Genomic DNA, 13,375 nt, shown 5'->3' on the forward strand with positions numbered 1-13,375 from the left:
GGAGCATCCTGTGGGGACGGGCCTGCCACAGGGGGCAGGGCAGTAGGTTAGAGTGGGCAAGGAATGGGATGTGGCTTCCTAGTGGAGGTCCAGAGCAAAAACCCATCACCAGCAACTACTACATTAGATGTGGGCATGCACACGCATGCGTGAGAGAGAGAGAGAGAGAAAGGTGTTATGTTAGGGTACAGGGGCAATCCCTTGTGGCGGGCCCAAGTGTGACTGAAGGATGGGGACTACAACACTGGTTCCTGACATTTGCCACACAACAGAATCACCTGGGAGTTTAAAGTGCTGCCTCCCACTCTGTCTTCCATATTGACTAAGTCAGAACTTTTGAGAGCCAGACCCAGGCATTTGCATTTTTAAATTCCCAGTTAATTCCAATGTGTAGCCAAGTTTGAGAATAGTGGATTAGAACTTTATTTCTGGATATTAGGATGTTTGCAAGAGAAACCCAAAGAGCACTGTGCCTTCAGGGAAGGAGCTTTTCTGCAGGCAGCTTGGGCAAAGGGTTTGCAGAGGTAGGAAGTTTTGAAATCTCCTTCCAAAGAGATTTGCCATCACAAAGCTCTTCTGACATGATCTAAGCCACCCTCTGACAGTTGCAGAGACCCAGAGAGAGGCAGTGATTTGTCTAGCACCATACACCAGCCAGCAGCAGGGGCCAGGCTGGGCTCCTGGTACAACACACACTGCAAGGTGTGTGTACATGTGCAAGCATGTGTGTGTACTCATGTATATATGTTCTTAGCAAGGGTATGTGAACATGTGGGGGAGTGTGTTCAATATATATATATATATATACATATATATATATATGTGCATGTGTGCTGTGTATGTGTGTGGGAATACATGTGTATATGGCTATAGGTGTGTCTACGTGTGTGGGTGTGTGTATTCGTACATGCTGAGTGTGTGTGCATACATGTGTGTATACAGTGATGTGTATGCATGCATGTGTGTTGTGTGCTTGTCTATACGTATGTGTACATAACATACGTAATGTGCTATGTTATGTGTGGCATATGCCTATAAAGAACTTTGAATAGATATCTAATAATATTTGTCCATTTCATTTTGTTCAAACGTCATACACCTTTCCAGAAGTCCCACCTCGTCACAGAAGTACTTCTCAGATTTTTAAACCTCAAACAATGGGCATATTGATATACATAATTTGGTACGGGGGAAGGAATTTGGTTTTTTAAAAATTTTCTGCCAATGAGCCGAGCACAGGACGGGATCCATGGAAACAAACAACAATTGCCTCCAAACACTGGGGAATACTCGGCATTTTTGCATGTGTTGTAACAGGCCACCAGAAATTCTGACTAAAACCCCAACTTCAAGCCAAGGTACATGGTAAAGAAAAAAGAATTAGTTCATTTGAAGTTTAATTAGCATGTTTTGCCACTGAAACAAGCTAAAGCATAAATAGCCTTTATCATCTCTCATCTCAGCTTGGGTCCTGAGAAAACAACCCCAGAGTGACGCCCAGCCATGGCCTATGGTTAGGTGAGGGCAACTTTCAAGAAAGCAGAATGAGCAGAGCCTTCCTTGGGCAGAGGTTCATGCTGAGACACAACCCAACACAAACACAAAAAGCCACCAGAGGCGGAGGTTCCCAGGGCACTCCTTCACCACGCTGTCTATGGAGCTGGCCCAAGCCTGCCCCCTAGGAGCCTGGATGGATGCAAGAGGCATGGAGGGCAAGCTGGGCAGCTCCCCAATACACTTGCTCCAAGCAGATCTCTGAGCAAAGGGCAATAAAGACTCTACATTGCAGGTAGGAAATGGTACTTCTGAGAAGGGGAACTAAGGCCCAGGGCTGAAATGAACAATCCCGTATGTCAAAGAGGCAGCACAGAGCAGGCCAATAGCACTGGTGGTGCTGATTTCTCTGGAGGAAGTGGTATGGAAGGGAAGGTCCTGTGGAATTTGGTTGTGATGTGTGTTCCTGGTGGTAGGGATATTTGGCTTTGGATCAAATAAAATTAGGGTGAAGCTTTAGGAAGACAGCCTAAAGAGAGCCTTGTAGACAAGCACACAATCTGGAAATAAAAGTACCTGATACCCTGACTCACACAGGGACACCCTGAAAGCACAGGGGAATAACACTTGGGGGCCAGTTCTAGATGGGTAGGCAGGTCATAGCAACCTCCTTCTGCAGGGTCTTCAGTCACAGAGACCCCCTTATTCCTCGCAGGAACACTCTGTGACCAGGGTGAGATGTCTGCCTAGTTGGCGACGTTTCAGGGAAGGTGTGGGTGGAGATGGGCATTTGTCACCAGACTCTTTCCACAGAGGTAGGTCCTTCTCCCAGGTCTCAGGGCACACACTCCTCTAAACACACTGACAAGACAGAAAAGAACTGTCGTGACAGGAGTCTGAGGAAAGGCTGGTTCTGTCACTAGGCCCACAGGTAGCCAGTTCCTGATTATCCCTCACCAGGGACAAGAAGCAGCGGGCTGCGTTGTCAATTAACCTGTGGGGCGGGGCTGGTCTTCACTAAAGTGGACGTTCCTAACTAGGGCGACCCTGGATAGGATTCAGGGGGCCAGAGAAGATCAAAGACCCCAGAAAAACTGACTCTTTGCTTTTGTAGAAGACCGAAGGAGAATTTGAGCCTATCCAGGTGCCAATGTCCTTCCACAGCGGCGAGCTCGTCCCGGCAGGGAAAGCAGGCTCACAGCACAGAGACCAACACAAGCAAGATGAGCATTTGGGTTACCACGGAGCAAATGAGAAATGCTTGGGCGTTTCTGATGGAGAGGACAGAGAAATCTGATGAAAACAAAGCCAGACAAACCAGAAACACCAGCTCCAAGTGGCCCAACAGCCTTTTCCAGCTAGGATGACGATGGAGAAACTGGCCCCTGATGGGAACCTCCCCAGAGGCTGAGGGTAGAGGAGACCCACCCACAGGGTCAGTCCTTGGAGAGTTCCTGGATAGGTATGCATTAGCCATCGTGGTCATCAACTCGTTGGGTACTCAGAATTGAGACCCCATTAGATGGACATTGCCCACAAAGACTAAAGACCAAGGCTTTCCATGATGACAGCTGCACAGCTAATGTCACCACAGGTGGGGTGACAGGGCTGTTTGGGGTACCAGGAGCCAGGTTGAGATTTTTTTTTTTTTGGAGCTTTGAGCCAGGAGCTGAGGCTGAATGGAATGGGGTGGAGATGGGACAGGAGGGACAGGCAAGTCTCTTGCAGAGAAGAATAGGTAGGCTTGAGCTGCACCCTGGGCTGTGGCCAGAAATGGCAGCATTTTCTCATTCTAAAACCTACTTTCAAAAGAGGCTAGTAAGGAGTTAGCAGGGCACTAAATAAAAGGGAAGTGGGGCAAGTGAGTGGAAATCTGGCAGAAGGACCAGGAATGAAACAAGAGCAAAGAGTACAGAAAAGACCTTGACCTACTACAGCCGTGTTTCTTGTCCTTATCTCTACCCTGGGGCCACTCAGAATGGGGAAACAAGAGGCCAGAAGCCAGAGGTAGGGCATTCGAGCTGGTGTGTGTGCCCGATGGGAGAATGGGCAGGTCTATATCTTTTGCCTCCTTCTGCCTCAGTCCTGCCTCTCTTGCTTTCCTGGGGCTGGACTTAATAAATAAGTCCGGACTGCCCTGGGCTTATTTGCACACTCCTGTGTGCAGTCTTTACTAGCATTTTAATAAAGTTAGCTAAATAAATTTTAAAAAGCAATAAACAAATTAAGAATTCTAACATGTGGACTTCTTACTGGGAATTATTCGTATTAAAGTATTTGATCTCAAAATCTTCTACCATCAACCCCTCAGTTAGGTATTGCTCCTTTCTTCTTCAGATTCAGGGGTCCTATCCTTTTCTCCTTGCTTCCCCTGGTGGGGGACCTTGTCACTCACAGAGGCTGGGAACCAAACTTGGAGAATTATCAATGCTGGTTCTGCTGAGGTCTTTCTGGGGCTAGGAGGATTCCCAATCCTGCCCCTCTCATTCCCTACTCTTCCCATAAGACACTTGTTTCTACATAAGCTGGGTGGGGTAGGGCAAATTCAGTGCGAAAGGGGGTTTCTGCCTTAACGATTGCAGAAAACAGGAGTATCCAAGCCCTGACCCATGGCATGGGTCTGTAATCCCAGTGGCTGTGGAAGCTGAGACAGGAAGATCACAAGTTCAAAGCTAGCCTCAGCAACTTAGCAAGACTCTGTCTCAAAATTAAAAAAAAAAATTAAAAAAAAAAAATTTAAAAAATACAGGCTGTAACCGAGGCTCCACAGTTAAGCCCTGCTGGGTTCTATCCCTGATTGGAAGAAAAGGGTTGGGGGGTGGGGAAGAAAGAAGAAAAAGAGAAGAGAAAAGAAAAGACCACTTTCCTAGCTTACTTCAACCAGATTTGCCTCTTCCTGGGGTGAACTCCCATTAGAATGCCAGGGAGTTCCAAGGACTTGTCCTGATTCCCATGTACTTCCCGGTCCTGAAGCAACTCTTCTAAGCCTTAACTCGGGTCTCAGTGATTCTCTCAGCCCACCACGCCGACCACGCACCAGCCCCACCAAGATCAGGATCCCACTGAATCTGAACGCTGGGCGCTGACCACAGACTGAAGGCGCAGAGGGTCGCAAAGCCGAGAAGGATGGATGTGGGGAAGTGACCACAACCCTCGGTGAGCACTGGGGCGGTGAACCGCACTGGGGGTGGGGGTGGGGGGCAATACAGAATAGTGGGCTGGTCCCCGGAGCAAAACCAGAAAGAGAAGACCATCCAGATCCAGGGACACGGACAACAGCTCCCTGGAGATTCTCGGGCTCCCGGAGTGCTGGAGGGATGTTCCCTGCTATTCACCCCAGGGAGCTACCCAACCTTGCCCACTAGCTCTTAGACCCTGCTAGCCAGTGGCCGGCCGTGGCTCCACCCTGCCAGGAGCTTTGCTCCCACTTGGCGGAGACCCTGCCTGGAGCTGGCAGCCTCTCGGTTCCCGCCGCCTGTTCGAGGCGCCAGGGAGGTGTGCACGGGTCGTGCGGGCACCAGGCCTTTACCTCGGTTGGAGTGGCTCAGTGTGGACGACTGGGAAGACTTGGATTTCTGCCGCTTGACGGTCATCATCACCTGCTCCTGCACGCGCTGCCTGCCTGAGGTGCCCGTCTTCATCTTCTGGTCCGACGGCAAAGCCAGCGTGGAGTTGTCCTGGTCCTGGAAGCATTCGTATGCCAGGGCTGTCTTGAGCGGGGAGTGGTTCATGGTGGCAGAAGGTGCGCGGGCCGGGACCTGGAGAGCAGAGGCGCGGGCGAGGTGCGGTGCAGCGGGCTGGCGGGAGCGTGCTCTTGTCGCTCTCAGCGACTCCCTATGGCCATAGAGTGAGTGGTCCGCGTGAAGGCTCCCGGCAGCTGCTCCTGGCGCCTCCACCCTGGCTCGTCCGTCTCCAGGCACTGGCAGGGCCCGCCCTCGGTCAGACAGGATATACCACCCCTGCCCTGCACCACCCACTCCACTGGGCTGCGCGCCGCCGCCAGGGCTCAGACGCCCAGCTGCAGGGCACTGCTGCTGCTGCGGAGCGAGCGCTCTTGGGGGCAGGGCTGCTCTCCTGTGTGGGATGCTCTCAAGTTCCTGCTGGCTCCTCCTTTCTCTCCCCTAGGAGGTGAGGCTCTAGGGAGACGCCCCTCTGTTCTACTCCTGCTGGCTCATGAAGAAAGTATGTGCTCAGCCCAGGAGTGGAAGGAGACCTCTCTCTAGGAAAAAGGAGTCTTTCTGCCCAGGCCCCCTACCCTGAGAGTCAGGTGCCAATCTCCCTTTGCACTGAGGTCATGGCAGAGACCAACCCCGTCCTTGGGGGCTCCTAGGCTTATGGCAGAGGAAGCACAGTTCCTGCCCAAGGGGATTGCTCAGTCTTATGGGGACCCCTCATTCTGCTCTAAGGCAGAATGTTTGAAGGGAAGTGAGGGCAGGAAAGCCACACCAAGGACCAGAGGTCAAATACAACACTGCAAAGTAGCACATCTGTCGCTTGTGGATACACTCCTATACAACACCATGTGAAGAGTGGATTCTCTGAAACTCCATAATAGCCCCTAAAACAATATCATATTTTAGGCACTCGATAAAAAAATCTTTGAATGGATGAATGCTAGCTAGTTTAAGGTGAATGAATCCTAACTTGAATCTTACCCAGATCCTTACTGAAAGAACTGAAGCCATCTCATCTCTAAAACTATCCTACTATGATCTTGGTATTTTAGGACTGCAGTGTGCTTTCTCCTATACACACTCATACCCCCGGGGACACACACAGATACTTCATTTATGTAGCATCCTCTCCAGGCATGGAGGGGGCCACACCAGTGAATTTGGTGTGTAACAGCAGCTGAGTGTTTTTCAAAGTACTTTGATGGGAATCTTTCTAAAAGGCATCGCATGCGATCTTGCCTTCTAAAGAAAGCCACGTTGAGCACCTTGAACATTCTTCTTGATGACTTGGTCCTTTCGTTCTGGACATCCATCACTGAACTGTGTAGCAGTGCAGTCTGGTCAGTTTAATTTTGGGGTCTCCGATATCTATGGGATGCTGTCACCGTGGTCATTTGTAACTGCTTCTCACAGCTCATACATATCACTTTTATTTTGCCCTTCTGATTCTGCAGAGAAAGGACTCAGCAAGAAATAAATCAGACATGTGACCAAAAACATGTCATAATTAGATGCAAAAGTTCAACACCTATAACCCTTTATCATCACTTGATATTTTCAGATTCTGCTTCCAGTCACTGACTACCAGGGCTGGACAGAGCCTTGGAATCACCCAACCCAGCTCCCCACTGCACTAGTAAGGAGAGGAGGTAGCTTGCCTGTGGTGTCCCAGTTAATATGTGGCAATATCTCTATTCAAACCAGGCCTCCTGACTCGCAGTTCAGTGCTCGTTCTACCACACTATCCAGCTGCCTTATAAAAGTCCTATAAAATGGGCATTAAAGTAGGGTGCACACCGAATATATAAGGACCCAAGTATATTATAAAGTGCACATGACAGCATATAAAAATGCAACTCCATTGTATCCCACATTTGGCCTATCTAAAACCTAATATGCTGGCCATAATTAACCTTAATTATGTCTTAAAATAATGATAATTTTGCTACCTACTAGGATATAGAAGGGCCCTGAAGGAGGTGACTAGAGTAGCCCATATCCCTATAAAAATCAAGTTCACAGACACTAAAACTGATTATCTTTACAACTGTTTCCAAGTATAAAGTTCAGTTTCTCTAGCTGCTGATCTATTATTTTGGTATTGACATTATTTTGATATGTTGACGGCAATAGCCATCATTTACTACGCTCCTATGAGCACCCCATGTTTACAAGTCAAACATGATTCTAAGCCAGTTGTATGGACCCTGTCATCCTTATAATGCTTTGAATCCTTAGCATGACCTGTGAGGCAGGTATCAGCACCACCATATTTCTTCTTTAGATGAAGAACCTGACACTCAGGGAGATCAACCAGCTGGTAATTGGTACAGATTAGGCCAAGCACACACAGCCTGGACTGAGAGCCTAGACCCTCAATGACAGTGCCAGGCTGCCTTCTTGTAATTTCTTTGTGACAAACAGTGGGTTCAAAACCCTTCCATGGATCTATCTTCCCATAACATCTATTTCCGTCACCTGGAAGGGAAGTCAGGCCATCTGGGTTCCCCTTCCAGTTGTCACTAATTTGCTTCATGGTGTCTCCTGATGTTCCATGATGGCTCTTTTCCCCTGCACCAAATCTGTAAAGTGAGGAGATATAGTCAATGGGTTCTAATATCTAATACTGTGGTCCTAACACTATATAATTCTGATGCCACTTGTGGGTTTGGAGAACAGGAGAATCTTGAATCAAATCCTCTGGACTAACTCTTTGGTCTCCCTTGCCGCCAATATCAAAGTGAATGGGGATCTGCAAGAGGCCAAGGGGGCCCTGACACCCACCAAGCCATTGCTGTGCATCAACAAGCAGGTCTACATTCAGCTCATTCTTCCTCTGGTCCTCCCCATAAGCACTCCAAGAAGTATAGTTTTGCAGTTGAGAAAACACAGATTAAGTCAATGGTAAAGATTAGATTTGAGCCAACATCAGCCTTCTGGACTAGGAGAAGGAGGACAGGAAGGGGCAGTTGAGTCCCATGATCAAGGCCAGCAGAGAGAGGTATATGTGAGCTTGAAGGTGTCGGTTTGGGGCTCAAGTGCATGCTTTTGAGCCAGTGAGTTGAAGTTCTCCTATTGACCCTCTCTCCCACCTGCCTGAGCCTCACCCCATGTGGGGCCCTATCTTGGAAATCAACCAGAAAAGAGGGTAGCATTGCTAAAATGAAGAACAGGTGTCAAGGGCATTGTCACACAAACTGATCTTTGAAGTGGCATGCTTTCAGAACATATATTTAGATGGTGGAAAAATTTGAGTGAATTTTTTTGGAAAATGAGCAGGTGATCTGGGGAAAGCTTCCCAAAAGAAGTTAATTATGACTTGACTATGAAACAAGATGCGTAAATTTTCATCCTCAAGAGCTTAGGAACAAATGATGAGGAATGGGCTTCTAATTTTCTGTTGTCTGCCTGTCACATCAAGTATGACCCTGATTTCACTCTCAACAACCAAGGCTCCCGGTCTTCAAGAGAGTAAAACAACCTGTGGACTCAATGTTCACCGAAAAGTGGCACACGGCTCTATTTATTCAACAAGTATTTAATGAGCACCTGCTATGGGACAGGCCCTGTCCTAGGCACTAAGGACACAATGGTAAAGGAGACAAACTTCCTGGCTGTGAAGTTTACCTTCTAGAGATAGGGAGGTAGGGGAAGCCCGGGCCAGGCAGAGGTCAGACCCAGTCAAGGCTGAGGTCTCTGGAATTCCTAATGCTTCTAAGAGTAACCCGGCTTCAGGTTCTTTTTGCCTAACTTCTAACCCCCCAGGTAAGGGGATCCACCTCCCCTTGTGTACCAAACTGATGCAGACCCCCTTTGGGGCTGGGAGATGAAGCAACCTTCCTTTCTGGACCTGTATGCTTGCCAGGATGGCCTCACCTTATTCAACCCAGTCTCTTTGCTCCAGGCACCTGGAATTTTCTGCACAACAGCCACTGGGCCAGCTCTCTGTTGTCAGGCCTTTTCTATGTGAGGCCCTTTGGCCAGACAACAGAGTCCTCCATGGCTGCCTAATTCAGGCCTCATGACCTCCCCAATGAACAATGCTGCCCCCTCTTGAATCTCTAAATAGCCCCCAGGTGTTCCTTATCACTCTGTTTCTCTGCTAACCCTCAACCACTCACTCCATGCTGATGCCTGCCCCAGTGTATTTCCCAATGTGTAGATCCCATTCATCAGCCACTTAAATATGTATCAAGCTCTAAGTGGGCGAGACTCACCACACCAGCCCCTGGGGATACCAAAAACAGCATCTTGCTCTCATGGGGCTTACATCCTAAAGTGGTGTCGAAGGGTAAACTTGCAACTGATTACGGATTATTAAGTGCTCTGGAGAAACAGATTCGAGGCTGGTGGAGAATACAGGGAGTGGGGGGAGACCGAGTCCTGAAACACAAAACACAGCTGCCCATCATGGGAGGGAGGGAAGGGGCTCCAAGCAGAGGGAATGGTGGGTTTAAAAAGCCCATGAGCCCGGGATGTCCTTGGGACCCACAGACCAGCAGCAGGGAGGTGGTAGAGTAGGCCCAAGATGGGCAGCAGACAGTGCTGTCCCGAACAACTTTTTGTGATGGTGGAAGTGCTCTGTCTGTGGTGGCTGTTCTATGGCTTGAGATGACATGAAATAAAAAGAAAATTTCAGTTCCTTGAACAAACCAGCATATTTCAAGAGCGGGATGGCCACATGTTTCTAGTGGTCACTGTGTTGGACAGAGCAGGATCCTGCTGGACATTCTAAACTTCTGTCTAGGTTTTGAATTTTATTGTAAGTATAACGAGAAGCCATTGAAAGGCCTTAATCAAGGGGCTTCTGCCTTTCTGTCACTTTCAATCCTCTTGTCCTTGCAGGAGACACCCCCCAGCCACAGTGTGGCAGCCCATGACCCACTTGTCAGATTCATGTCTCTGAGCAGCCTGCGGGGAAGCTTTGCTTCCTCCCTGTCCACATTACTGGTACACAGCAGGTGCTCATCACTGTCGATTTGGCTGAACTGAACCTGTCATCTGCTCCAGAGCAGGGCCTTGTGCAGACCTTACCCAGGTCTCTTGAGTCAGTTGGGCTCCATGCAACTTGGCCAAGCCTTGCTTCCAAAGGCCAACTCCTCCTAGGATCTCACCTCCTGCAGGCAGGCATAACCTCAGCCCCAGCCCACTTCTCTGCGCATCCATGTGAGGGTAGGGAATCTGCCTTTTTTCATCTCCCAAGGGAAATTCATATCAGGAAGCCAGAATTTGTTCAAGCCCTGCCCTGTCCTGGACAACCCAGGAAAACCCAATCTAGGAACCAGATAAACAATGCCTCTTAGAAACCTTGTGGTATCTCCTTTCACAATCCCGGACCCTGGCTGCCTGCCCTCAGGGGACCAGGCAAGGAATAGACCAACTCAACCTTCTCTCCTGGTGTGACCACCCTAGGTGCCAGGCTGCAGGGCCATTGGCCTGGAAGGTCCAGGAGGTGCACAGTGGCCCTTAGCCATGGACAGGGAAACGGGATATTTGGGAAGGATGGGAACAGCAGAGGCCACTCCCCTTTGGCCAGGCACCCTAATTGGAAGATCAGAGCATGTGACCTCAGATCCCTGATCCATGAGGGCCAGGACTAGGGAACTGGCCTGGGTCCCATGAATGGACACCCCACTGGCATCTGTCCTGGAAGGAGCTGGGCAGGGCTGGCGGAGGGAGGAGACAGCACAGGAGTGGGGCGGGAGGCCCAGAAAGGAGGGCCTGGATGAGTCTCAGGCGTGCTCAGGGGCGAGGCAGGGTGTCACCTGTGGCTCCTCTGCTGCCACAGCTCTCTCAGAGCCGTCCTTCTGGTCTCTCTGGGTGGGGTGGGTGGGTGGGGCAGCAGCCAGCAGGGAGGGTAGGTGATGACTGGTGGCAGGGACCCAGCCCGTGCTGGCGGCTGCCGTCAGCATTGAACTTGCACTGGTGTGCCCTGCCCCTCTGCCAACCTCGATTTTAGTTCTGTCCTTGCGGAGTCCTGCCTTTCCTTTTGCCCTCCCCGGCCCCTGCCAGCCGTGCTGTTCTGCAGCCCATGGTAGGCTGAGGGGCCTGAGCTACAACCTCAGCGTCCTGTCAGTCCACAGTCATCTCTATGACCCAACAAGTGGCCCAGACCCCAGGGCTGCCCAGGGAGGACCTTGGAGAACAAGAACAGGGGCTTTGGAGTCAACAGATCAAGGTGTGCACCCCACATTTGTCACTGCTCATGTGACCTTGAACAAGTCACTTGACCTCTGTGTGCCTCAATTTCCTTGTTTGTAGCATTAGGTGAGGAACACGTGCCTCATAGTGTTCTTGTGACCATAAATGGGTGTTACATATGAAATGTCCAGAACAGTGCCCGGTATACTGCAGGTGCTTTATTAAAAAAAATAGCATTTCTCCTTCCTCCAGCAGCACCCCTACGTCCCACCTAACTGCCCACACTCTCCATATTATTCAGGGTCACTTTCCCAGCTCCTGCGCTTCCTCCTTCCTCCTGGAACCTTCCAGTATCCCTCTCTGTTCCTGGGGGTAGCGCGGCACCTGCTTTCAGGTCCCACTCACAGCCTCCCTGGATGCCTCTGCCTCTCCTCCCCTCTCCACCTATTTTTGTCTGATCTGTGGCTGTCAATGCCACCATTGGCTGTTTCAGAGGCAGAGGGGACCTCAGAATCCTGTCTAGTCCCTTGATGCATCAGAATTGGCAACTGAATGCAAAGAGGCCTAGTGACAAGGTCTCAGGTGTCTGTCTGGGTCCTGCCTCCCCCAGCATGGGGGCACTTGACCCCTTCTCCCTCCTTGGTAGGTGCTGGGTGACAAGCTTGAGGCTTCAGAGGGCAGCCAAGGCAGGGAGGAATCTAAGGGGCAGTTCCTCACTGTCCTGGGCTGGAGAATCGCTGGTAATTGGGAGGTGGAGCTGCAGAGGCCCAGGGAAAGGCCAGGCCGTGGGAGCTGCACAGCTGGCGGGAGCTTGGGGTGTGTGCTGAAGGGCTGAGCAGCCCCCGTGCTCTTTCTCTCTGTCCCACAGTCACCTGCCCATCCCAACCCCAGCCCTGCACAGCCTCGATGGTGATTCGATGAGTCACCCGCCCTTGCCTCCAGACAGGGCAGCCACACCCAGGGCAGCTGGCTCCCTGGTCTGTTTCTGCTCTGAGCTCCTGGGCAGGCAGCCTGCCAGGCCATGGATGGGCACTGGTGGGAGCCAAGATGCTCCAGGGCCAGGCTAAGAACCTGTCTGTGTTGCCCCGGCCAGGGCCTCCTGCCGAAAGCCCCAGCGAGGTGTCTCCTTCATAAGATGACCAGGAATAAGCAATGGCATCTCCCCAGCTGCAGTCAGTAGGGCCTGGGCTTGGGGATGCTCTCAAAGGTGTGGAGTTTCTCATCCACTGAACCTGATTGGGGGGTCCATGACTGGTCACTTGGGGCACTCTAAGAGACACAGCTGATACTGTGTCACTGCCCTTCATATCCCATCCCAGAACTATCATTTGGAGCCCAACTCAAATCCTTCTCTGCACTCACACCCCCCATGTCCTCAAATGGAAGTAACTCCTCCCTCCCTAAACCCTTAGAGTAGATTGTACCTCGCGGGTGGCACTTAGCACACATGCTGTCCCTTACGCACTGCGAGCTCTTTGCATCACCAGCACAACTACGCCCACGATCTGAATATTGACATGGTTTGATGAACGTCTCTGTGGCCAAGCTACATTCCATTCACATGTCCTGTATGACATCCCTGTGAGCAGATGCCCCCTCAGCTCCCCGTCTAGCTCCCTCTGTCCAGGCAGTATCATCCTGCTGGAGCACACCCACTGCGCCTTGACTTCAGACCCTCCAGAGTGGGGGCTGGGCATGGACCCATTTTGACCAAAGATCTTTAGAGGAATTGGCAGGGGCAGGGGTTGGGTGGAAGGGTTCTATGACACTTTGCTCTTCCAGTCATCTCTAGTCTTAGGGCTCTATTGTCACCACAGCTACCAAGGGGACAAGGTAGAGGAGCAGGGTGACCAAGGATGAGTCTAGGAGAGCTGGGGAAGGGCCCTCTCACACCTTTCCACCTGGACATGCTTCCAATCTGATAGTCCCAGCCCTTGGTCAGTCTGCTCTGGGAGCCTCTTCTGCCCTAAGAAAGATCCTGGGCAGTCTCTATCACAGAGGATTCTGTGCCCCCACCTTACTGTCCTATAAACTGGTCAGTCAATCAGGGATCAATGGGATGGGAT

The 13,375-nt window shown here is 50.7% G+C and overlaps 1 protein-coding gene across 1 annotated transcript in view; it reads right to left on the bottom strand.

Moving 5' to 3' along the window:
• Positions 1–5,225, bottom strand: part of Pkp1 (plakophilin 1) — a 45,173-nt gene extending 39,948 nt beyond the window's left edge. The window contains exon 1 of the mRNA XM_027945708.2: positions 5,024–5,225. Coding sequence (XP_027801509.1) covers positions 5,024–5,225 — 202 coding nt within the window. The remainder of the gene's footprint in view (positions 1–5,023) is intronic.
• Positions 5,226–13,375: the final 8,150 nt, after the last annotated feature.

This window comes from Marmota flaviventris, chromosome 12, assembly GCF_047511675.1.
Source record: "Marmota flaviventris isolate mMarFla1 chromosome 12, mMarFla1.hap1, whole genome shotgun sequence".
NCBI classification, from domain to species: Eukaryota; Metazoa; Chordata; class Mammalia; order Rodentia; family Sciuridae; genus Marmota; species Marmota flaviventris.